Source organism: Ursus americanus, chromosome 12 (genome assembly GCF_024610735.1).
Source record: "Ursus americanus isolate L20-20 chromosome 12, mUrsAme1.1.p, whole genome shotgun sequence".
NCBI classification, from domain to species: Eukaryota; Metazoa; Chordata; class Mammalia; order Carnivora; family Ursidae; genus Ursus; species Ursus americanus.
Window position 1 is genome coordinate 22,726,914 of NC_142138.1, and position 26,645 is coordinate 22,753,558.

The following is a 26,645-nucleotide window of genomic DNA, read 5'->3' on the forward strand; positions in this document are numbered from 1 at the left end:
CGAACTATAAAAAATGACTCGCAAATCGGAAACGCTTAAAAACAGCAACAAAAAGGCAGAGTATTATGGCAACACTCAGGGCCAACATCCTAGGCTTGTTTGATTTGTTCTTACATCAAAACCTGACTGATTTGGGTGAGGAGATTAACATAAGGCCATTAAATAATGACCATTTGCAGGATATTATAAACAATAATTTTACGTACATTATTTTCAAGTAACAGTAATTTTAAGCAGATGAATATCTAGAAAGAGATGTTTAAATGCACTCTGAAAGTAAGACTTTCCTGGGAAAAAATAAGAAAGACTAATTTTTTAGCTGTTGTGTGTATGTCAATAGTAAACTCATTCATTTAGACTAGGAATGTAAACTCAATATGGGCAAGAATTTTTGTTTCGTTCACTGCTGTACCACTTGAGCCTAGAATGGTGCCTGGTGCATTGTAATTGCTCAATTAATATTTATTGAGTGATTATTCTGATAAGTAGAAATAGACATTTCCTGCATTCTCCCTTCAGTCTAGTTAAATAATAATAATACAAAGTCTTACCTATTGGAAAAATTTTCACCATATTTTCTGAAATCCTATTAGAAAAATTTTCACCATATTTTCTGAAATCTAAATAACAGTCAAACTCAGACAAACCTAACCCATATTCTGAATTAAGTCCAGATTAATGGAATTTTGTCATATTTTTAAAAGGACCTAAAAGATGTGAAGGATTAGCATAAAAATGAATATTCTCCTGCAACAAATTCAAAGAATGAGCTCCTATAAGCACAAATTGGAAAAGGGAATAAACATCTGTTCATCTTACAATTAATTAAAAACACACCAATGAGTTGAAAAAATTAGAGAAAAGAAAGTTAATTTTTCTAACTATCAAAAAAGTCTTTCCCCCCAGGGAAAAGTTTGTGGTTGGGGTAGTTTAAAAAGGGTATTCTAGATCCTTGGTTCTTAGGGTATTTTCCACTTTGGCAGACAGGTAGAGAGATCAGCATTTGCAAGGTTTCACTTCCAACCCATGCGGTTCTGTTTTCCAGTGAAATATAGGAAAGGTGTTTTACCTCAGTCCACCCACTTGTTCCACTAGGGGCAGAAATGCATTCCCTCTGTTGCAGCCTATGGGTCATCAGGGCTTCCCTTCTGGTGTTGGGTTGAAGTTGTGAAATAGAGGAATTCTATCTGTGTTGCTTCAAGAGCTTCCTTTCCCCCTAGTATCTTTGTGGTGATCCCACCAGCAGAGCTGCATGGCCATTCACATACCCTCCTCTACCCCTCTGTATTTTGCTATATATATCAATAAGTGATGCTAGGAGAAACCAAAGAAGAAGAAATTCTGCTAATAAACATCTACCTGCTATTGTCTATTGCCCTCAACAGCTTCATGTAAATATGTTCTTTCTTTACCTTGGAAACTCTTGCAATGTCTGTTGCAGTGTCTTCTACTCAATAAACACTTGTTGAATAAAAATGAATGCATGATGGCCCTTCATTCTATTCCATTCAAGCCAATTTAGCAAATATTTATTTAGCATTTTGTGCCTTCTTGTTACTACATTAAACTCTAGAGATTTTTTTGTAGGTAAGCACCACCTCTGTGATGACAAGGTCATAAACTTTTCAGAATAACACCAATGATGGAATTTTCAGGCACTATGAAAGACCAGTAGGACAATTATTTTTAGGTGAGATATCATTTTAGACCCCCTAGGGCCAATTGCCTATTCTGTCAATTCATAAGGCCTGCTTGTTTTTGCCATTTCTTCTCCTCCTCCATATGCATATTCCTAATAGCCAGAAAGAGTTCTTAGACATGATTTCAAATATTTTTAAGGCTGTGATGTTATATTTCAGTAATTCTTCTAGGACTTAATAAGCAGTTCATATTTTTAAATCCATTTCCTCACTGATTCTGCACCTGTACTAAGAAAGCTAATTCTGGCTGGAGACAAACACAAACTTACTGACTGATGGGACTTTATATTCATGACCATTAATCGCAATGGGGCCCAGAAAGCCACCCAGTATCCTGCTACCTATCACTGGCCAAGTCATTCCTTCACTAAGCCAATAATTACTTCTTACTTTTTCTCTCATTTCTGGTCTCCAATGTCTTTTCTCCCTCCTCATTCTCTATTGATGGTCTGTTTTCTAATTTCCCTGAGAAAATAGGTGCAATGAGAAATACCATAAGCCTCCCCCATCTACTGAAGCACTGACATCTGTACCCATATATTTGGTCTTCCTTTCTACTACTGTGAATAACTACAGTTGCCCTGAGGCTAACTCCCCACTTCATGTGCTAGATCTTACTCCTCCTGTCTCCTGAATGATATTGCTCCAACAATTTTCCTCTCTTTTTTCTGCATGATCAATCATCTTTTCTATCTTTACTGGATCATTCCCATCAGCTTTCAAACAAGCTGCAGCATCTGCCCTCTTGAAAAATGCAGAATCCCTTGGTCCTTCCTCTCTCCACTACCCTATTTCTCTGCTCCTATGGCAAAACTCAGAGTTGTCTGTACCTTCAGTCTCTTACTTCCTCTCTCATCTTTTCTTTAATCCCATTTAGTCAAATTTTTGCTGTGCACTGAGACAGGTCTTATCAATGTCACTGACAACTTCCCCATTAGCAAACCCACGGGTTTCTTTGCAGTCCTTATATTCCTTTTCAGGAGCATTTAATTAAGCTTTTCACTTCCTTCTTTTGGCTGGGAGGACACCCCTCCCTTTTGATTCTCCTCCTTCCTTACTGGATGCTTTTTCCTCAGATCCTCACTGATGCCTCTTCATTTCCAGTAAAGCAATAGGTCCCCATACCTTTATTCCTAGGATCTCCTTTTATCTCTATCTATACTCATTACCTAAAAGACATGACGCAAATTTATAGTGTAAAACTTCCTAATTTATCTACCTCAAGTCTAGGCAGCCCCCTTTCCACAGCTATCATGTTAGATATTAACATCTTATTCAGCACTCTCTCTTAGACATCCAAAAGATATCTCACAGCTAACATGTTCAAAACCAAACACCCTGTTTCCTTTACCCACACTGCATTCCCCTATCAGTAAACGGCAACTCCATCTTCATATTATTTAGGTCAACATCACTGGAGTCCTCTTAGATTCCTGCATAACATGCTGTTAACAAAATTAATCAGCAAAACCTATTGTATTTGACCTCTTCTCACTACCCACTTTGCAGTCCTGAGACAAACCATAGCATCTCTCATCTGGGTTAGTAAAAAAACTTCTTAACTGGTGCCCTAACTTCCTAAGTGGTGCCCTAGCCTCCACTTTTGCCCTCCTACAGTTATTATTATATACAAGTAGCCAGAGTAATTCTTTTCACATGCGCCTCAGATCATGTCATTCCTCTGCTCAAAACCTCCCATTTCACTCACAGATCAAAGCCAGAGTCCTTCAATGGCTCTGTATGACCTTGTAGTAACTTCAAAATCTCTCCCTCCTCCAGATTCTCTGATCGCATCTTTAATGCCTTTCTATCGGCCTCACCTATACCAAACATCACTGATGTCTTTGCTGTTCTTTGAACAGGACAAGCAAGATTCTGCCTCAGGGTCTTTGCATATCTCTAGAATGCTGTTTTTCCAGAGTGGAGGAAAGTCACCTTCTTAGACAGGCCTTTCTCATTTCATCTTCCTTAAAAAAAAAAAAAAAAAAATCCCCACTTCTACTTCTAGCCCTTCCTAACCCCTTTTTGCTTTATTTTTCTTCTAAACATTAATCACCACATGGCATGTTATATATTTATTTGTTTCCACCAGAATGTGTGCTCCATGAAGGTTGGGACTTTATCTGTTTTGTTTTGTTTTTCAAGCATAAACTGCCTCACAAGGGGAATTTTATTGATGGTACTAGTTTATTTCCGTCTTAAAAGACCAACTGCAACCAAATGAAGTAAACATAACCTCAAGATTTTATTGTCTTCATAATATAACAAAAATTGAAGCTTAGAACTGGATCAATTGACCCTTTCTCTTCTTATGTCCTCCAAGTTCAAAATGCTTGCGTCTCTTAAGAGCTAGCATTCTCTTAGATCTGCAGTTGGGCTCAACATAGTCAAGGCTCAGCACAATTTCTTTGTAGTTAGCCTTTTTCCAGAAAATTGACTTAGTCTGCCCATCATAGCCACTCTATTTCCTGTCATAATGCTGCTTTCTGTGTGCATAAAGAGAATCTTTGCCTTTCTTGTACTGTGTCACTTTGTGGGATTGATGCTTGCCACACTTCTTGCAGAAAGTCCAGTGAGTTTTAGGAACGTTCACTATGTTTGCGAGAGCGCTATGGGCTTGGAAAGAAAGAGCATGACTTAAATCTGTTTTGTCCATTGTTGTATTCCCAGTGTTTAAAGGAGTGCTTGGACCATAGTGGATGTTAAATAAATATTTGTTGAACGAGTGGCTAAATAAATGGAAAGCACTATTCACCATTATCACCATAAATTAGCAGTGTTTATTAAAAATCTATTAAATACAACTAGGGCGAGGTGCATGGGAAATTTCAGAGACATATAAATCATGCTGACACCCTTCAACAAATAATCCATTATGTATTAATAAGCACCCCGAAACCAGAAATAAAAAAAAAGAAATTTGAAAACTTTTTAATACACAGTTTTATGTAAAAATAGCCCCCAAATTATAATCACTCATTCATTATTACTGGTTCTTCATCTGAAACAATGCTTGTGACCTAGGTGCTACTATGAAGTTAGACTTTGAAAGCAGAATTAAATTACTTAATAACTATGGCCAATGTTGGTTTAAGAATATATTTCCATTTTGACTGTGGTTTCATTGTAAAAGATAAAAGCATTAGCCACAAACCGATTAAGGACATGCATGTGGTTTTCTCTAACTGGAAAATACTCAGAGATGCCCTACTTGCTACTTACCCATATTTGCCATTTTCTTATTTTCACATTTGAAATCTTATTGAGCATGAGGTTAGCATACCTTAAAACAACCTCTCTGTAATTTATTTATATTCCGTCTTATTTCAAACGAAATATAAGGGAACTAGGCAAACACCTGAATTTAATGGAATGATTTGATTTCAGACACAAGTAGCATAAAAGAAATTTTACTTGTTGAAATATAGAAACTTTTAAGGTTTCATTTGTATTCTTTAGAATGTGTAAAAGTCTTGTCATAAATACCTTTTAATTCATAATAATAATTGCGTGTTTAATAAGCCCTTTATAGTGTGTGAAGCCACCTGCTCCATGCTTCCTTATCTCACTCACTTTTCTTATTTACTCATGATCACAACGATGTTATTCTTTCTGTTGTACAGATGAGTAAACTGAAGTACACAGGTTAAGTAACTGGCTCCAAGTCGCACATTTTATCGAGTGGCAGAGCTGGGATTTGAACCTAGGTTTTTTTTCCTAAAACCCAAGTCCTCTGCTTTTCATCACTATGACATGTCCTTGTCCTCTCCTGGTGTTCACAGCGATCTCCCTGTGACTGAGAGGAAAGAGGCAGCACCGGAAAATACGCGCTGAGGGTTAAAAACCTGAGCTGAACTAGAGTAGTTGCTGCCACCTGCATTCCATGTAGACCCCTCACCGCTATCAAGGTATCCCTGTCAGCCTTAGAGAGATTCTTTGGTTGCCTGCTGAGATTATCCTGCTCTGGTGGTGGCGACAAGTTTAAAATACAGATATATAATTTCTGTAGTATTTTGATTCATAAATGCATTTATTGCTTGGTAGAGTAAGGCTGGTTCCTCTTTTCTTCCCTGGAGTTCTGTGTCTCAGAAAGCACACCACTCTGGATTCTAACACATCATAGTGGCTGGCAAGTTATACTCCTGGCTGGGATATTGTGGGGCTGGAGAAATTTGGGGAGTTGTTGAATAGACCCGTAGTAGTAATAAGACCTGAAGTGCAGCTGCAGAGATGAAATGATGGTGATTTTTAAACTCTTCCTTCCCCACAAATCCTATCAAGTCAGTCCCCCAGGACAGAAAAAAGTTGATGGTACTAGATAAAGAAACCAAGAGTGTTTGCCTCAGCAGCACAAATACTACACTAGGGACAGTACAGAGAAAATGAATGTGACCAGGAACCAAAGAAGACATACAGATTTGTGAAGCATTACTGTTTGTTAAATATAAGAATATAGGGTACTTGTCTTTCCATCTTTGTTCAAATTCCAGGGTTATTTCCCTCCAAATTAGTAGGTCTATATTGTTAGGTTTCACAATGTAATACAATTAATGTAGGAATCTACAAGTAATATACCAAACAGATAACACAGAGCTAAGGCTTAGACCATGGCCACAGCTATCGAAACATGGACAAAAGATAAGAAAATAATAGTTCAAGAAATGCTTCACCTTCTTTGGTTGGTTCTTAAGTGATGGAGAAAAAGTTGTTAAAAATAGCAAACTGAGGACATCAGAAAGGCAGCATGATGTTGACAACAATGGAGAAATGCGCAAGAAGTGCTGATGGGCATGCAAAGACAATTCATTTGTAAATATGCTACAGTTCTGGTCTCGGGCAGATATTCAAGTGCAACTCCCAGTGAGAGTGCAGATACTCAGTAGCGGTATGTTTGGAATGTTTTGTCCATTGTTGTGATTGAAACCAGGAAGGTGAGTGAGCTGAGAGAAAAGGCAAGCACCAAGAGCTGACCTGACCCTCACTGTGGTGGGGTTAGAGGAGTAAGGAGGGCAACCCAAGTGGAGGGTTGAAGGAGGAAAGACGTCACTAAGCTGGTATGAGAAAAAGATGTAGGCTTTCTCACCCAGAAGACAGGGTCTGGGTAGCCAAGGAAAGTTAAGACTTGCAAGTTATCAAGCGGGTCAGATGCTACAAGAGGATTCAAAGGACTTCACCTTGGAAAAGACACCATTTTAGAAGAGTAGTTTCATGGGAAAAGTGAAGGCAGAAATCACAACAAAAAGCTTAAAGAACAAGTGGAAATGGTAATTTGGATGTAGTTACCAGGGATGCACAAAATCTGACTGAGAAGCTTAAAAAAAGGAAATAAAAAGAGTTGGTAGTTCAAAGGGTTCGAGAAATACAAACTTCGAGAAGTCTAGTGAAAACCACTTTCATGTTATGAATGGATCTGTCTATAGATAATGGTGTGTAAGAGTCTGAGGTGGCTCAGTATTTATCTCTGCAGATTTTCCTCATGCATTCTAAACCAACTGAGAGAAATTACAAGCCAATAGGTGAAAATAGAAACATAAAAATGGTTATGTTTAAATATTTTAAAACATATATTTAAATAATTAAAAATTTAAAATATTTTATAGTATTTATTACTGATAAAGCTTGTTAATGGAGAGCATGGCTTTGGTATTTGGCAACAGTACATTTTCTAATACTGATCTTCCCAGAATAAACAGATTTACTGCCCTTGCCCTCAACCACAGCCAGTATTAGGCAGCTGCACATCCCCACTCAGGGGCCAACTCCTCTAAATCTTATAGCTTATTGGAAAAGACCAGAAAAGGTAATTTCTGTGGTCTTCTGACTCCCAAGGGAAAACAGGAGAGAGGAAGGGACTGAGGTGCACAGTCCAGTTCTTTGTAAACAGAATCATGCCCACCTTCAAGAAGAATGAGGGAGGGAAGAACAAGACAGAACAGGGGAGGTTTGAGGACAGTTTCTCCTCACAGAAACCAGAAAAGGAGGGAAGAAACATTTCCCAATATTCCCCTCACCGCTACCACCAACCTCTACCCCCTAAAAATACTGTGGAGTAGAAACTTTTAAGACTGATTGATTAAGTAATCTTTCCACCCAACATGGGGCTCCAACTCGAGACCCTCAGATCAAGAGTCGCATGCTCTATCGACTGAGCCAGCCAGGTGTCCCAGAAATTTTTAACAGATATAACCGAGAGGCTCAAACTTGCTAACCAAAGCTAACGGAAATGAGTAAAATTTAAAATTTTAGCCTTAACAAGTAACATTTGAAATTTCACTAAGTTAAATTGGCGGATTAGAGATCCTCGCTCATTCAATTATAAAAACTTGGATAGGGGCGCCTGGGTGGCTCAGTCGTTAAGCGTCTGCCTTTAGCTCAGGGCGTGATCCCGGCGTTCTCGGATGGAGCCCCACATCAGGCTCCTCCGCTGGAAGCTTGCTTCTTCCTCTCCCACTCCCCCTGCTTGTGTTCCCTCTCTCACTGGCTGTCTCTCTCTGTCAAATAAAAATAAAAAATAAAAAATTAAAAAAATTAAAAAAAAATAAAAACTTGGATAAACATAATTTGAAGTGATAATTTAGTAGCTCTGTCACTCCAAACTGTGCTTCCCCCCTCTATCTTTTCCATCCTCTTTGGCAGCAAAGGACTTCCTTTTCCCTTACCTAATCAGCTGCCAGATCCTGTCAGTTCTTGTTCCAAAGTCCACAGGAAGTCTTTTCCATCTTGTCTGCTCTACTTGGAGTTACTTCTTACCCATTCATGCTCCAGAGAATGAACTTGTTGAACTTTCTTGAAAATAGCATGCTACTTCATTTATTTGTTTTAAAACATGGTGGGGCTTTTTTGTTATTGTTGTTTGTTTTTTGTTTTTGTTTTTTTTCCCCTGGAAGTTTGGTCTTTCTCTACCCCATCCAGATCTCTCACCCTATCCTGATCCTCTGAGCCCTTCTTACCCCTCACTCTACACCTGGTAGAAAGGTCTGACTCAAAGCCCTTGTACTGAGCTCCTATGCAGTACTCTTCCCAGAGGGTACTCATTTATTTCAAGCTCTGTCTAGAGTTACCTTATCCAGTAGGCAGAGTGGGCACAGTGCCCAGGGCTTATGATACTTTCAGGGGTCCATGGAAATGCTTAATTTCATTTAAAATCAGAAGAAAAGGGACACCTGGGTGGCTCAGTTGGTAAGCGGCTGCCTTCGGCTCAGGTCGTGATCCCAGGGTCCTGGGATTGAGCCCTACATCTTGCTCCTTGCTCAGCGGGGAGCCTGCTTCTCTCTCTGCCTGCCGCTCCCCCGCTTATGCTTGCTCTCCCCCAACCCTTGTGAAATAAATAGATAAAATCTCAAAAAAATAAAATAAAAATAAAATCAGAAGAAAAAATAAACCATTAAGTCAAAGAAAATGTTTTAAGATGTAATATTAATGTATTTGCTTTTATATCAACAGTTGTAAAACATAATCTATATGAACATATATATGTATCTATACAAACATACACACACCCACACACATATATACTATTTTTTTCTTGATGGAAGAATGAGTCCATAAAGGCAAAAGGATTTAGGGCCCATGAAATCACAGTGTGGCCCTGAATAGTCTTGAATTTATTTTTAAAGATTTTCAAAATGAAATCAATTTTGTATTCTGAAAGAAGGCTAAAAAAGTAGCATCAAAAAACTGAGGAATAACTCATTCAAACCAAACATAACTAGTCATCATAATCCTTTTTTTTTTTAAGTTTAGAGACAGAAGAAGAGCAACAATATCTTTCTTCAAGTTATATTAACATCTCCACTGATTCATTGCAAAGTGGCAAGAAATATTTGGTGTGGGTCCAAGCGGCAAATGCATTGGGCATGGAGAACTCAAAACAACTGCAAATTAATCTGGATGATATAGGTAAAGAATGAGTATTAGTATGTCTTTACAACTAAATAACTCATTTGTGCTGATCTAGTCAAATGAAGTCTAGATCTGAAAGGAGTTCCCCTGAAGTTCCTGCAGGTCATGACATAGGAAACAAGAATCACCCATAATCGACCAGCCCAAGACACTCAAAGATAAGTACTGCTACCATTTTGTTGTATATTCTTCCAGTCTTACTTCTACATGGGTGCATGTGGTTTTATTTATTGAGAACTTTTCCTGTTCAAGCATTGTTCTAACAGCTAGGGAGAGTAAGATAAGCAAGGTATATGCTGCCCTAAATATCTTGCAATATACCAGGGAAGATGGAAAGAAACAAGGTTTATAATAAACTGTGATGAGTCTTGTGTTATGAGAAGTACAGCACACTAAAGAATTGTACTGTATATATTATTTTGGAAGTTATGCGTTTTTTTTAAAGTTTTACAAAAAACATAAAAAATGGTGAATTATATAGACATATCTGTTTTTACCAGCCAGATTTTACAAATGTTAACATGTTTTGGTTCAGATATTTTAGGCCTTGCCTTCTAAAATTTATAATATAGAATAAATACTTCTATTGATTTAATCTACAATATTATTTTTAATGAACATCTTTAGTTCCTTATTGTTGGAGATTTAGGCTGTTTTCAAATTTTCACCATTATAAACTATACTGCCATGAACAACCTTTTGGATAAATTTTTTCATAGTAGTTGCTTTCTTTTTCCTTTTTTTTTTTTTAAGATTTTATTTATTTATATGAGAGAGGGAGAGAGACAGTGCATGCTAGCATGGGGGGAGGGGCAGGGAGTGAGGGAGAAGCAGACTCCCCACTGAGCAGGGAGCCCAACGCAGCTCCATCCCAGGACCCTGAAATCATGACATGAGCCAAAGGCAAATGCTCAACCAACTGAGCCACCCAGGTGCCCCTCTTTTCTTTTTCCTTAAGATAAATTCCAAAAGGTAATTGCCCCTGAGCCTTTTACAGCTACATCCTAGTCCTAAAGCCAAATCCAGCCAAAGAGCACCAAGTGAATCACTCTCTATTTGGACATCCTAGTACCAATTATTTCTGTTTGTATTATTAAGGATGATTTCAGTTAAGCTCACAGTTATGGAGCACTTTCTTCAGTTTTAACTGCTTTTACATAAATTACTTCATTTCACCCCCACAACAACCCTGTTTTCTAGAAGAGACTGTAATTTCCATTTGAGGGAACCGAGGCTAGATGGTATAAAAAAATTTGAGACTGTGGAGCTAGGGAGCTCTAATTCCAATAGCTTCATCTTCTAACCTCAGTCTTCACTTAAAAGCATGCTATGTGTCTGACAACTTCCCTGCTGCTTAGTGATCTAGGGGATGGGACATCTTCTTTTGCGGTACAATATGGGTATCCTTTGGGGACCACTGGGTCTTTTATTGGAACTAATACCTCAACCTCTCAACTTCTGCCTCAACCAAACTCAACTATTCCAGCTAACAGGATTGGTCTAAAAGTCTGTCCTTATGCTCTGAATATTGGATTTGAAAACAAACACGACTGACTGTGATGACGTATTCCACCACGTATAGTTCTCTTGACCGTGGTGCACATGTGTTTGTAAATTTACAGTTTGAGGTAGGATGCCATAAAATGCCCTTTTCTTAAAACAGGTTGCCCCAGTGGATTAATGATGTTTAAAGGCTACCGTGTCCTATATAATTTTGGCAATATCATTTTTTAGAACTAAATTATTTGTACTAGTATTACTGCTATTATTATCATTGTGATCTTATGATCTAACATCATCACATCCATTTATTAAACACTTACAGTGTTCCAGACAATTAACACGCAAATCACACTTAATTCTGGAAACAATCATACATGATATTACTGTGCCCATTTTACAGATAAAGAGATAAAATAATTTGCTCAAGGTCCCACAGCTAGTAAGGAGGAGAGCCAGATTTCCCTGCAGACTTGCTGACTTGCAAAGAAGGTTAATCACCACCTCAACTCCCACAGAGGGAAAATCTTCTCTGGCCACCACCTCCAAATCCGACTTCTCATACTGTGAACCAAGGAGCCTCATGTTTGAGTTGGTATTTCACCTCCTTTTTTTTTTCCCCTAAATCTCAAAACAGACTCTTAGAAATTCAGGTAGAAAAACATAGCTTGACTGTGTAGTACGCTCCACCCAACAAAGCCACCAGATAATTGATGGATGAGCTGTACTCGTTTGTGACACTCTGAAGGATGAGACACTGCAAGTTAGATAAACGAACTATTCTGTGAAACTGGGGACAGAGGACTCTCCTGAGAACAAGTTTCACACAACAGCTATAGGATTGGGCTTTAATTAAGCTAGGGAAGCTGTGCTGAAAGGCAGGCCCAAGCTAATAGCACAGTAACACTGTCCGGAAGCGACCATGAGAGGGATGCTTCAGCTTCTCCTGCAGAGAAATAAATGCCAGTGCAGAAAGTGCAGGGTCGGGACGCCTGGGTGGCTCAGTAGTTAAGCGTCTGCTTCGGCTCAGGGCATGATCCCGGAGTTCTGGGATTGAGCCCCACGTCAGGCTCCTCCGCTGGGAGCCTGCTTCTTCCTCTCCCACTCCCCCTGCTTGTGTTCCCTCTCTCACTGGCTGTCCCTATCTCTGTCAAATAAATAAATAAAATCTTTTATATATATATATATATATATATATATATATATATATATATATATATATATATATATATATATATGAAGAAAGTGCAGGGTCTTCCAGCTGCCATCCTGAACGCCAACTCTCACATAGGTAAATATATGTTGTTGGGAAGATATCAAACGACTGCAAATCTGGTTCTTCATTTCAGTACAAATGAAACCTAAACACATGGCATCTACAATGGATTTGACAGTTTTTTAAAACCTAAGAAATGATGGGAACGTTTGAAACCTAAGCAATGAGAGCAAACATTCAACATTTGAGTCATTTAACAAAGTACATAGTCAAGTATTTATTATATAGCATGTTTATTTGAAAACTATGAGGTCATGCAAACCTAAAAGCTTAGCTTTCTATTGCATTGACCTGCCTGTGCTAAGACTTTATCTTAAACGTGACTTACTGTTCCATCTGCATTTCTCATAGGACTAAACAGACTTTTGCTTCCTCCCTGGAGTATTTCTTTCTGCAGAAGGGTCTCAGGAATGCTTGTGCTACTCTACCAATGGCAGGCCAGACTCAGAGATGAGAGAGAACAGTGGGTGGGTAATTTAGTCTGAGGGTGCTTAAATGGTCCCAAGTGGTCTCAGAGCCTTGGGAAACATTTCCCTGTCTATAAAAATCTGCAAATACTGATCCTTAATACAAGAAGCCTGCACTAGCAAAAGGAAATCAACTGTGGCATTCAGATGATAAAAGTTCAGTACAGTAAACTCTTTAATTAGACTGATTTTACTGCTACTTCCTTCCTATGTTAGCTTTAGCCTGAGGATTTTATTATAGGACTGTGCACAGTAGATCTTTAATTTTTATATTTCTCTATAAATCATATACCTGGGCATATAATTTTAGATAATAAATCATTAATAATAAAGCAATCATATTCCCAAAGAATACTTTATACACCTAGAATAAATGAAAAGGAAACTAATCCGTAGAGAATATTAAGCTATAATAATGGTCCTTGAAAACAAACATACAAGCTCTTCAGTTCATTAAATAATACATCTAACAAAGTCATAGGTTTTCATTGTTCTGTGGTGCACATAGGAGAAATGGGAAGTGCCAATGATTTCATTCTGTTCAGACAGAACAAATGTATAAGAATTAATACAGTTTAGAAATACCTAGATTCTAGTTACACCATTACTCCTAGTACGACAAAACAATAGTAACGTAACCCATCAGAATTTCAGTTTCCCTTTGAAAATTATTATCACAGAGCATGGCAATAATTTATAAAGTCTTAGAGTCTTACGAGACTTGCTTTGTTCAAATCACACTTTCAAGTACAGATTTATTTTAATAGATAAAAAAATAAGTTAGCAATAGATCTAATTATTCATATAAGTTTCCCTATGACACAAGAGAATAAAAATATTGTGAAAGGTCTCAATTTAACATCTTATCAAGTCAGAGTCTCTGAACTAAATTTAGAATGCAAAACATCATTTTTCCCTAAACAGATGCAGGAGGAAAGAGATATCTCCTTTATCTCTTTTTCAGTCTCTTTTGTTAATAAAGTTTAGAATTTCATTAGTTAGGATTATAAGGGAATTGGGGGTGGAGGAAAGGTGGACTATAAGAGTACCCCTTAAAAGAAATGGAAAATAGGTTGAATAGAATTTCACTTAACAGCAGCAGTTTTCTCCTACATAGTAGCTTATAAAAACAAGAAAAAAATTCATTAATTATTAATTAGATCATGAAATTGTTTTTTAGTATTTTGAGTTTTAACATGTCTATATATTGATGAAAAGATACTGATTTCTCTCAAGGCAAGTTTTAAACTGCTGAGTATTTATTTATTTATTTATTTATCTAGCGATACCTTCTGCATCCATCATTTCCAGGGCTGAGTTTATAAATACTACAATGCCCAAGACCATAATTCACTGGCATAGTCAAACAGCAATTAAAAATATTTCCTGTGAAATGAGATACAAGGCTACAACAAACCAAACATGGAAGGTAAGCTAATTTTCACTATTCTTTAGCACGTAAGTGACTGAAAGAAAAGCCAACCCACAGTGGACTTACGATGATCTATTTTTCATGTTTTTATCTGTGTGTCTGATACTCAAACCACTCTAGCTAGTTGGGGTCTTTTAAGTCATCTCTCTGCCCAACATGGGGCTTGAACTCATGGTCCCGAGATCAAGAGCTGCGTACTCTACTGACAGCCATCCAGGTGCTCCTTAAACCACTCTGGTTTTTTTTTAAGGATTTTATTTATTTATTTATTTATTTGAGAGAGAGGAAGAGAAAGGGGGGGAGGGGCAGAGGGAGAGAGAATCTCAAGCAGACCCTGAGCTGAGTACGAGCCTAATTCGGGGCTAGATCCCACGACTCTGAGATCATGACCTGAGCCAAAACCAAGAGCCAAGGCTCAATCGGCTGAGCCACCCAGAGTCCCTAAACCACTCTAATTTTAATAATCATTACCATGTGCTTCCAAACGGAGAGATGTTTCCTGAAAATGTCCTCCTACCTTTTTTAAGTTGCTAAACAGACAAATGTCCAGCTAAGAGGGATCTGTTTGGCTCCTTGTAATTCAGTGCCTCATAGGGTGAAATTTACATCAGTGAGGATATATAAAATGTAAGCATTCTATGCTGAAATTTAAAAGCATCTCTGGTAATAACTTCAAAAAAGAAGAACTTCAGATTCATGAGAGTCTCTTTTTAAATTAAAAGTGCAACTCAAAATGTAAGATTTGTTACTAATATAGGCCTCAGTCTTCTATGAGACTAAGGTAAAAAGTGAATGTCTAGACAAACTATCCTTAAATATCAGTGGTAAGTTACCAACCGACTTAGGAGAGGCATGGGTACAAGGTGCATTAATGCAATCACGTCACGTGACAGCACCTGGGAACGTTATAATAAAAACTAATTTGAACTATGGAAGAAGACAAGTCGGACGAAGGAAAATGTTCCGATTTTGGTGTATTTCGAAAGAAATGCCATTCTATTATTAAGTACAATAAACCGCTATTTAGTCACGCTAATTAAGGAGTGGACTTTCTGTCTGTTTAATTAAGAGTTATGTATCATGTTTGACTTGACCTGTTTTCAGGGAGTTAAATAAAATGATACGTATTTAACACTAATCTTTGGAGTCACACTAACCATCAGTTTTGCTGAAGAGCAATATGTTTAAAGATAAAAAGATGAAGGTAAAACTACACTGATTTCATGACATACTTTAAAGATTGTTCTTTAAAAATAAATCCCTGACATCAACTTGTTTATTTACCCCTGCTCATTCAAATCAGAAATGTGATATGAACTTTACGGTTTACAGTACATTTAGATATAAGCCCATGTTCCACATCATTTGGTCAATTACCACGTGTGGATCCTGCGGGATTCATTGATGAAATAGTTACAGCATCTGTGTGCCCAGCAACCCTATGCTTCAAGTTTGGGACAAGCAGGATAAAAACAAACCACAATTCCACAGTCAATCCTCTTGCAAACGTGGAATTTAGGTAAATTTGAAAACAACCCAAATGAAATCCTCTGAATGTTAGATATTGAGTCAATAACATTTTATTCTAATAGGACACCTGGGGCCTTTTGTTTAGTGTCATGATCATAGGATGATATTGATAATACAGAACTCCCTTATTTAGCATAATCAGGCGGAGATTATAGGCTCTGACAATGTTTAGAAAACAAAAAGTAATTACACTATCAGTATCTCTGAATAGGTTTTCAGAAACCAACTGTTTTCTGGTTGAAACTCTTGTTCTCTGCTCCCCCTGCTGGTGCTACTATGCCATTGTGAGACTTGGTAACTCAGAAGCAGGCTGAGGAGCTGAAAGAGTGTTTCTTATCTCATCTAATCCTCCTAACAGTCCTTTGGGACAGGTTAGTACCAGCTCCATTACAGCAATGAGGATGTAGAGCTTGAAAGACCTCAAGCCAGGTTTTTTCAAACTTACACTGTTAGTAACTAAATGCCTCTCACAGACCCTATGTCACTTTGGGCACCCCAAAAATATTTGGGAAATGAAAGAACAGGCTTCAGTCCAAAACCTGTATCCTATCCCTTCTACCATGCTTCCTCTAAATATAACCATTCACACAGAAAAACGTGAATTACCATTTCTATCCAGATGACCCAAGTCTAGTCAGTAAGAGCCAGAATGAAACTTTGACTTTTAACATTTGCTACCTTATCAATATCATCTGGGTCATGCATGAAGTGTTGTCTTTGCCTCCTGTAGGGAGACAGGCAGTCAGAGGCAAGAAGAGGAGACATAAAGGACTACAGATTTGATCTTCTACTTCACCTGTGTCTCCATCAGATACTACTTGAGGGAGGTTCTTTACTTCAAAGAGACAGGCAGCCATGCAGGAAAGCCATGTGGCTAAGAGGACAGGTTCCAGAATTTAAAGCTTGGTTCTGCCACTTTCTAGTTATGCAACCTTGGGCAAGTTCCTTATCTTCTCTGTGCTTCATTACGCCCATACCTAAAGTAGGAATAAGACAAACACCTACCTCATATGGTTGTGGGGACGATCAAATAATCTAAAGATGTTAGCCCAGAGTCTGGAATAGAGTTCAAGTTCGGTAATGCTGTTGTTACTCTTCATCTTAACCTCCAGGAGAGCCATGCAACAAGTCTGGTAGAGCAAAGGAAGCCCTCCTGAAAAATCAAAATTACTGAATTGAGGTTGCTTTTCATCCCCTTTTAACTAAGCTATAAAGACTTTGAGGTATTGAAGTGAACCAGCCAGTCCTTCAGGTGATCCTGCAGGGCTGACACCATAGGGAAAATATTTATCTACTTGTTGCTTATCTTCATGAACTATCTCCTTGGCACCTCAAACTTATGTTAAAAATTAAGCTCACAGTCTTCACCAGTAATCCTTGTTCACTTCTGTGTATCCCATCTCAGGAGCATTACCATGTTATATATCTGCCTACACTTCTATTTCCCCATCCTTTAACTGTAAGCCCCTGGAAGGCAGGCTGTTCCATAACCGCTTTTTGTATCTCCATTGATTTTTATAATGTGTAGTTCATGTAGATAACATTTGAAACATTAGCTATTAATATTATTGTTTGACTTTAATAAGTGCCCAACAGTAGTGACGGTAAGGCGGAGAAGTCTTTGCTGCACCTTCAAAGTAAGTGGATTAATGGTGACCCATTTCTCTAATTAAACTCGACTATGGTATTGGCAACCTTTTTTTTTTTTAACATAACCTCAAGATTTTATTGTCTTCATAATAAAACAAAACGTGAAACTTAGAACTGGAACTTGGCCCTTCCTCCCAGTTCAAAATACTTGCATCCCTTGATCTCTTAGATCTGCTGTTGGGCTCAACACATTCAAGTCTCAGCACAATCTTCTTTGTACTCTTTAGACTTTTCCCAAAAAATCGGCTTCCTCTGCCCACCATCGCCACTCTATTTCCTGTCATAACACCACTTTCCCTGGGCCTGGAGAGAGTCCCTGCCCTTCTTGTACTGTGTCACTTTGTGGGGTAGATGCTTGCTATACCTCTTACTGAAAATTCAATGGGTTTTAGAAACATTCACCATGTCTGCAAGAGCACTGTCAGCACGGAAAGTCGCAAAACTTTTTATTCAAGGGCCAGAGAGTAAACATTTTAGGCTTTGCAGGCCATAAGGTCTCTGATCCAACTCCTCGACTTTGCATTTATAGTGAGAAAGCAGCCATAGGCAATATACAAATGAATGCGCATTGTAAAATTTTAAGTTTGGAAATGGAAACATGAATTTCATATAATTTCCATGCATCACAAAATATTCTTTTGAGTTTTATACAGCCATTTAAAAATGTAAAAATGATTAGTAGTTCATGGAGCGCATAAAACCAAGCATTCATTTTTTTTCCCAGGTAAGGCCAATAGAACAGTACACAGAGAGTAAAGGGTCAAACCTTTGACCTTTGCATTTCAAAAGTATAAATGCTGGTGTAAGACAAAGACTTGGAAGAACTGTGATCAGTCACAGACATAGTTTCTCAGTCATCATCTCCTCCATCAAACACTAGGTAAAGATTAATTGGGCAGAGAGAGGAGGGAAGTTGGAGGGGTGGTGGAAGTTAGGAAGAGGAAACATAAGAGTTTAGATGGTGGTAGGTGCTTGAGAAGGGCCCCATCACCCTGGGCCTTGCCCCAGGTAGGAAGTTGGAGGAAGTGGGGATTAGAGAACTGCCTTACTAGGTCAGAGATTCTCCTTCCCTCCACCCAATGATGCTCCCAGAAACTTAATGTAACCCTAAGAGAAGAGGGTACCTCAGATTGATGGAGAGTAAGTTTCTATGCCTCACCTCCAATCAGAATTGAGGCTTTAAATAGAAATTAACTGCTATAAAAACTAAAGTCATATTTCTTGCACTCGAGATCATACCCTCCACATAGGCACTCAATTACCCCTCTCGGTGTTCATTTTTGCCTCTGAAAATACCTTGAGGTATCATCTTGTGCTTACAAGACCCTAAGCAGTCACCTGGATTGCCTCATGGTAGAAATGAATCTGTTAACAGTTCTGTAAAATTCTTCCATTTTAGAATTCTGGCTGTGCTTTAGTGTATTTCTCTTCTTCAAGGGGACTTATCTATAAATGTAATGGCAAGAGACATACTAGAGAATAACAACTCCCTTCCAAGAAAAGCAAATAGAAGCAGAGTGCATTTGAAAGTCAAACTTGGCTACAAGTAAAATCTTTCCTGGATCCCAGGAGACCCTAAATGCCTGCCCGTCATACTTTTTGGCAGAAAATTCCAGAGCCAAGGATGGAGACACAGCTTTTGGAAACTCTGAACGATACTTTAGATGGAGCATGACATCCCCAAAACTGATATTTTCATCATTTTTACATTTTCAATACACTGAAGGTTTTAAAGATTTATGTTAAGATTGGGTTTTCACAGAAGAATCCCTCAGTAGGTTTGAGAGTTGCTCTTTTTTTTTTTTTTTAAATCTTGACAGTTTCAACTTTCTTTTTCATGAGTGTCTGGTAACTCTTTCCTCCTGGTTGTTGCCTAAGTGCATTTCTAGACATATTTTATGGTTACTTTCAATCGTGCTTCACTTTTTTTTTTCAGTGAATCCACTTATCACAACATACAGAAGTTATGTAAATGCCTTGGTTTCTCTCTCTCATTTGAACCAGCTTGTTAGGGGGTCATCTTTCATTATGTTTTATAGAAAGTCATAGTGCTCCAGAAAATGATTTGTAAGTTTAGACCTCAGCTATGTGCATGCTTATCTTCCACTGGGTTTTCATAGCTCAGCATTCTTAAATGTTTTATTTTCTCTCTCACACACATATATAATAATACGCTTCATAAATCAGCAAAAGCCTACAATAAGGACCAATTTAACAGCTTAGTTTATGAATAATTTTTTTCCAAAAGTCATTACTAGAGGGGCGCCTGGGTGGCACAGCGGTTGAGCGTCTGCCTTTGGCTCAGGGCGTGATCCCGGCATTATGGGATCGAGTCCCACATCAGGCTCCTCGGCTCCTCGGCTCCTCCGCTATGAGCCTGCTTTTTCCTCTCCCACTCCCCCTGCTTGTGTTCCCTCTCTCACTGGCTGTCTCTATCTCTGTCGAATAAATAAACAAAATCTTTTAAAAAAAAAAGTCATCACTAGCAAGTGAAATTATTTCATCATCCATGAAGAATTATTGATGTAAATGTCCAACTGCAGAGAGAGTGAGAAAGAGAGATCGAAAGGGCAGGGTGGAAGAAAGTCTGGATTCAAACAATTGCTCTTAGGTCCTCCACTTCTATCCCATTAAAATCAGCTACTCCAAAATTAAGACTATATTACATTTTGGACTTAGCCTGAGATTTAAAAGCTTGAGAGCACTGTCGAACACAAAGCGATGTATATTTCACTCCTAATGTTAAATAACATGTATTTGACTATTTATGGTCATGTTTTATATAGACTGCCCTATTCTTTGTTTTCCCAGGGTCTAGAGGAGTGCCTGGAACATAGTAGGTCCTCCATACATTTCTGCCTAAATGCAATAATTGTTTGTTTTCAAAGCACACTGTATTGTTTCGTTGTTGTTATTCATTCATTTTAGGTTAAAAAATTTGATACCAATTTTACATATGAGCAACAGTCAGAATTCTACTTGGAGTCAAACACTAATTATATATTTCAAGTGAGATGCCAAGAAACAGGTAAAAAGTACTGGCAGCCCTGGAGTTCACCCTTTTCTCATAAAACAGCTGAAACAGGTGAGTGTATTTATATATTTAATCTCTTAGGCTTTTGTTTTGAATATATATATATATATTTTCTTCTTGACTTGTTTCAAAATTGACAAAACTATTGTCGGGCAGGTGGTTACTTTTAAATTGTCATTTTACTTTGATTTTGTTAAGGCTTACTACAATTTATGTAATGGTTCTCAAACATCCTTGGGCATAAAAACCAATTAAAACCACCTGGTATGCATGTTCATTGTCCCTGCTCCCAGAGGGTCTGTGTCCATGGGTTTAAGGGAGTAGCTGTGGGGTCGCTCAAGAGTAAGTATTTCTTACAAGCATCCGGACTGACTGTGAGGCATATAATCATCTAAGACTTTGTTTTGAAAGACATTATTAAGAGTTACGTTAAACTCTTTAGGCCACTCTGACAAAATATATTCTCCTAAGAGAGACACAAATGAAATCATATCAATAAGTATTGATTACCTACTGTATGCAAAGTAATCAGAAAGTTAAGACACTTAAACATGGAATTATTTAATTCTTTTGTCAGCAAAATCTGGCTGATCTATTGTTTATCTTTAGATATTTCCCTGCTCTTAATATTATTAGTTTAATTTTCTATCCATTTACACATGTCATTCAATAAAATCTTGGCTAAATAGACTTCAATAGTAAGCAAACAAAATGAATCTATTGTAAATGTCATAATACTCCATAATGGCTCCCATTAACCTCAAGATGGCTCCCTATTGTAGGTAGCTTATATCCTAGAGTGAAATTTTTCTTTTCAGAGCTGAAGCACTTAATTATAATCACAGGATTGTTAATACCATCTTTATTATAATATAGCATCTTGGAACTGAGTTTTTTTTTTTTTAAGCACTCGCGCATACTTTATAAACATTGATGGCTGCCACACAAGCAGAGGGAGAGAAATGGCAGACTAAGGAAACAGTTCTTTTGGCGCCCCCTAATGCCCAAATCTTAGAAATGCATTACCAAGGGAACAATTTATAATATCAGTTCCTTTTTATTTTTATTTTTTTAAAAGATTTTATTTGTTTATGTGAAAGCGAGAGAGAGAGCACAAGCAGGGAGAGCAGCAGAGGGGGAGGGAGAAACAGGCTCCCTGATGAGCAGGGAGCCTAATGTGGGACTCGATCCCAGGACACAGGGATCGTGACCTGAGCTGAAGGCAGACACTTTTTTTTTTTAACTTTTTTTTTTAATAATAATTTTTTATCATGTTAGTCACCATACAGTACATCCCTAGTTTTTGATGTAAAGTTCCATGATTCATTAGTTGCGTATAACACCCAGTGCTCCATGCAATATGTGCCCTCCTTAATACCCATCACCGGCCTATCCCAATCCCCCACCCTCCTCCCCTCTGAAGCCCTCAGTTTGTTTCCCAGAGTCCATAGTCTCTCGTGGCTCATTCCCCCTTCTGTTTACCCCCATGAAAGCAGACACTTAACCGACTGAGCCACCCAGGTGCCGCTATCACTTCCTTTTTAAAAGTTAGGTTTTAAATTAAGATATTCTTTCTTAAGTTTATATTGCTAAAAGTTCTTAGGACTTTAGATGCCATTTTATAATAGTGAAAATTTAGTTGATAACTGTTATTTTTAAATGAAATTTAGAATTGTCTAGCAAGATGACTCAAATTGATAACTTGTATTTACTTACCACTTGCGAAGTACTACTATGTATAAGCTTGTCTGATCTTTACACCAGCCATATTTGGTAGTCTACTTGGCACCATTTTACAAATGAGAAAACTGAGGCATGACTTGCTAAATAGCACATTGCTAGTGACTAATAGCACCTAAACAAGAACATAAGTTTTCTTAGTCACCAGCTCTCAGCAATTTCATCAATTTCTTTCTTTAACCAATTACATCGAAGTGAAGGAACAGCTTATTAAAGTATTCTACAAGTTAAATATAGGACTACAAATGTTCTCTTTTAAAGGCAAAGGTCCTAAACCTCAGGTGGAAGAAAACAGAAACCACAGCCACCTCACAATGAGTCTAAATGTAAAGTCTTTGTTTCCTAAGGGGGGAAAAATCACTTAAGAGGAAAAAATACTAGTTAAAATTAAATATCCCTGAAAACTTGCATCTATCCAATTTAACATGTAGCTAAGAGGAACTATAAACTTCTTCTGGTACAAATTTCTTCCAAGACACGTTAAATGAAAAATGATGACTATGTGTAGGGAAAGTGCTAATATTAAATCTTTTCGAAAATTTCTTTTTTCTTTTGTAAAAGCAATGCAAATTTATTGTAATATACAACCTAGAAATAACTGCTGTTTACATTTTAATGAATTTAACACTAGTTTTTTACTGTGCATGTGTTTTTTATTATTAAAGTATAATTAACATACAATGAATATTAATTTCAGGTATAGGCATTGATTCAACAATTCTATACATTAATCAGTGCTCACTATAAGTGTAGTCACCATCTGTCATCATACAACATCTTTATAATATTATTTACTCTATTCCCTATGTTGTAATTTTCATCTCCATGACGTACTTCTTTTCTAACTGGAAGTTTGTACCTCTTAATTCCTGTATCTATTTCACCCATCCCCCTCCTTCCCTCTGGCAACCACCAGTCCTTTGTATTTAAGAGAGAGGTTGTTTGTTCATTTGTTTTCTTTTTTATATTCCACATATAAGTAAAATCATAGGTATGTGTATTTCTCTGTCATTTTTTAAATGATTGGTGTTGTGGTGTATATATTGTTTTATATCCTGATTTTCCTACTTAGTCTCCCTTGTTGAGTTTAAAAATCTATTTAATGGCCACACAGTGTATGGATGTACTATAATACATTGAATCACTTCCCTATTTCAACAATATCTAGATTATTCCATTTTTTCCATTATCAATAAACTTCTTGGAATAGCTCTTTATATAAATTCCCCTTATGTGTTTAGATCTTATTGAACCAAGACTTAAGCACATTTTAAGATGCTTGATGCAAGTTGCCAAACTGCCTTTTAATAAATTTTAAATATTAATTGGTTTTTAAAAAGATATCTAGGAAAAGACAGTCATTCACTTAGTCATTCATGAAATATTCAAATAGCCTCTACCATGCACCAACCACTTGCTATGTACTGCAGAATCTCCGAGAACAAAGGAGACAAAGATCTCTTTTAGAGAAGACAGACAGTAAAAAAATCATAAAAAAATAAATTACATGGCACCATAAATACCTTGTAAGCAAAAGCAGTAAGAATCAAACCTCGCAACTGAAGTTTGAATTGCTTCACAATCAAAAAAAAATAAAAGATACAATTTCTATAATACTTTAATTAACCAACTTGTTTGATAATGGGGCTTTTTGACCAGCCAATTTTCTACTAATTAAAGGTTCATTTATTTATGCAGAAAGACAGCCCAGGCAATTAGGATCCTTCCATGCAGGAATTTGCTATTTTACTCTCTAAAATCCTTATGTAGGTGATTTATCTCAAAGCAATGTGTTTTCAAAATTATGCCAAGATGGTACTGCAGGGCAAATCACGCAGTAGATATGGCTTGTCTTGCAAACTCCCAGCATTCTTCTGTATCACTTTCCCTGGTCTTTAAAAACCTAGTCTCCAAAAACAACAACAACAACAACAACAAAAACCCCAAACTCGTTTATAGTAAGAGTTAAGTGACTTTTTAGCCCTATTCTCTTTTCCTTCCTTAAAGTATTTGGACTTTTTTTTTTTAAGATTTTATTTATTTATTTGACAGAGAGAGAGAGCGCGCGCACACAAGCAAGGGGAGCAGCAGGTAGAGGGAGAGGGAGAAGCAGGCTCCCTGCTGAGCAAGGATGCAGGGGCTCAATGTGGGGCTCAATGCAGGACTCCATCCCAGGACCCTGGGATCATGACCTAAGCCAAAGGCAGAGGCTTAACCAACCGAGCCATCCAGGCACCCCGAGTATTTGGACTTCAATGGAAAACAAAGTCTTATACTAAAAAAGAAAAAAATAAACCTCAGAATATAATATCAGGCTTTAGCAAACATACAGGAGAAGTTTCTCTAGATTGGAGATGCATAGTTTTTTATCCTGGTAATAAATAGTATATGCAAATAATAGAAAATAATATAACTTATATATTATATATAATTTTATATAGTATATGTGAGTTATAATATATACATATAAATTATAATATATAAATTATACAGAATACATAAATTGTATTATATTATCTATAAAATATATAAATAATAATATAAATAGATAATCGTTAACATTTACTGGATGCTTACTATGTGTTTGGTACTGTGGTAAGCATTTTACATATGAATTGTCCTTTACTCATCACTAAAGCCCTATAAAAGTTTTACTCCAATTGTTTAGATGAAGAAGATTAAGGCTCAGGGAGATTAAGCAGTTTTGCCAAACATTATAAAGCTGATAACAGTAAAGCCAGAGCATAACTCATCCTGTGCGATTCCAGCACCTGCACTATAGCTTTGCTGGTCTTCCTAAGAGACCTAAGAGGGTCCTGTGTCAACCTCCCCTCAGCCACTGAACCAAATCCTCCTCTCTATACATTAGCTAAAAATAAAACAATGCCAGGAGAAGTTCACTTTTAATGTAATGTTTGTTATGAAAATGCAAATACATGAGAAAAGAGGGAACCACAGTATGCTATCGACTAATTCTATATTGGCCTGAATGCAAGATGTGGAAGCAGGTTTGGGTTATGGCAATGAAAATGAAACCACAGGACTCCAGGAACCCGGAGATTAGGGAATAGGATGGGGAAGTCTGAGATGAAGACAAGGTGTGGTTGGAAAAAGTGGTTCTCTTAAAGACAGGACCTCCATGGGCCAATTGCTAATGTGTTTTTCCAGCTGGTCCTGGTCCAATAAAATATCTAGAAAGCGGTGCTTCTTGGAATGGAGTCTGTGGACCATCTGCACTAGAGACGCTTGGGTCTGAGTTTAAAATGCAGATTGCTGAGCCTCTAGCCAAGTGATACTTCTGCAGTAAAATGTAAGAACCACTGCTCTAGGCGTTAGACACACCCTTTAAGAGAGAGAAGTGTCATGAAAAATGATGTAGAGTGTGGGCAGGAAATGTGGACAGAAATGGGGAGACCTGATTGCCCAAGCTATTGCCTAAGTAATAGTGGTTTTGGGGGTCAGAACAGGGTGGGTATATGAGAATTTCAGGCCATTATCTCTAGTACTCTCTGTCACCTTGCTGCTTCCTCTTCCTCCTGCCCACTGCTTCCTGAGTTACTGAGCACCCCAGCCCACCGTGGCAGTCCAGGATCCCCAGAAGCACAGGGTGCAGGACCGTTGTGCCAGTGAGCCACCCTGTCCCATATTACCCCCTTCCGCCCAGACCCTGCCCAGCCTCTGGATGTAAAGTTCCGGCTGAAGCTCTGAGAACCATTGAGGGCTGCTGAATTTGGAGCTTCTAGCCCACCAACCTGGAAAGTCACTGTGAAAAATTCCTGGGGTCTTTATGCAGTACAGAAAGAGCCCCAAAGGGGAGAAGCTAATTTGTGAGTGTAGAAAGTCAGCATTGAAAATGTGAAAGTCAGTAGCCTAAATTCAATATTACTGATATTAAAAAAGAAAAAAGAAAAAGGTGAACAGATGACTTTTGCGCAGGACTGTTGTCCAACTGTGTTGCAATACAAGTCTCTTTGCAATGAAGGAAAGGCACAGGCTCCATAATCCCATTAATGACAAGTCAGAGGCCTGAGGGAAGGGCAGTCATATTTCATAAAGATTAATTAACTTGCTTGAATTGCTACTTGATGTAGGAAAGTTTCCCAGAGAAATCATATTGTTTTTTTTTTTGACAATTCTCCAGAGGAGGGCAAGTATGAGCAAGATATTAAACCACAGTGTGTTTTGTTCTCACAAAACACCATTGGTTGTTGCATTACCAATGACTCCTTAAAGACTCTCATTAATTTTTCAGATCTTTTAGTGACTACAAGAGAAAAAAACAAATGTTATGTCAATGGAACTAAATATAAGTGATATTATATAGAACGCAGATTAGAGGCTGATACACAGAATTGTACTTTTCAAAAAATCCGTTACTTGTGATTAAGGGTTTCTGACTCATTTAATTTGAGAT

The 26,645-nt window shown here is 37.7% G+C and overlaps 1 protein-coding gene and 1 pseudogene across 1 annotated transcript in view; one reads left to right on the forward strand and one right to left on the reverse strand.

Annotated features, from left to right (window-relative positions):
• IL23R (interleukin 23 receptor) overlaps positions 1-26,645 on the forward strand; it is a 55,409-nt gene that overhangs the window by 11,992 nt on the left and 16,772 nt on the right. Inside the window, exons 4-6 of the mRNA XM_045801368.2 lie at positions 9,439-9,599; positions 14,129-14,274; positions 20,386-20,542. Of these exons, the coding sequence (XP_045657324.2) occupies positions 9,439-9,599; positions 14,129-14,274; positions 20,386-20,542 (464 nt within the window). The remainder of the gene's footprint in view (positions 1-9,438; positions 9,600-14,128; positions 14,275-20,385; positions 20,543-26,645) is intronic.
• LOC123795408 (large ribosomal subunit protein eL42-like) lies at positions 3,979-4,356 on the reverse strand (annotated as a pseudogene).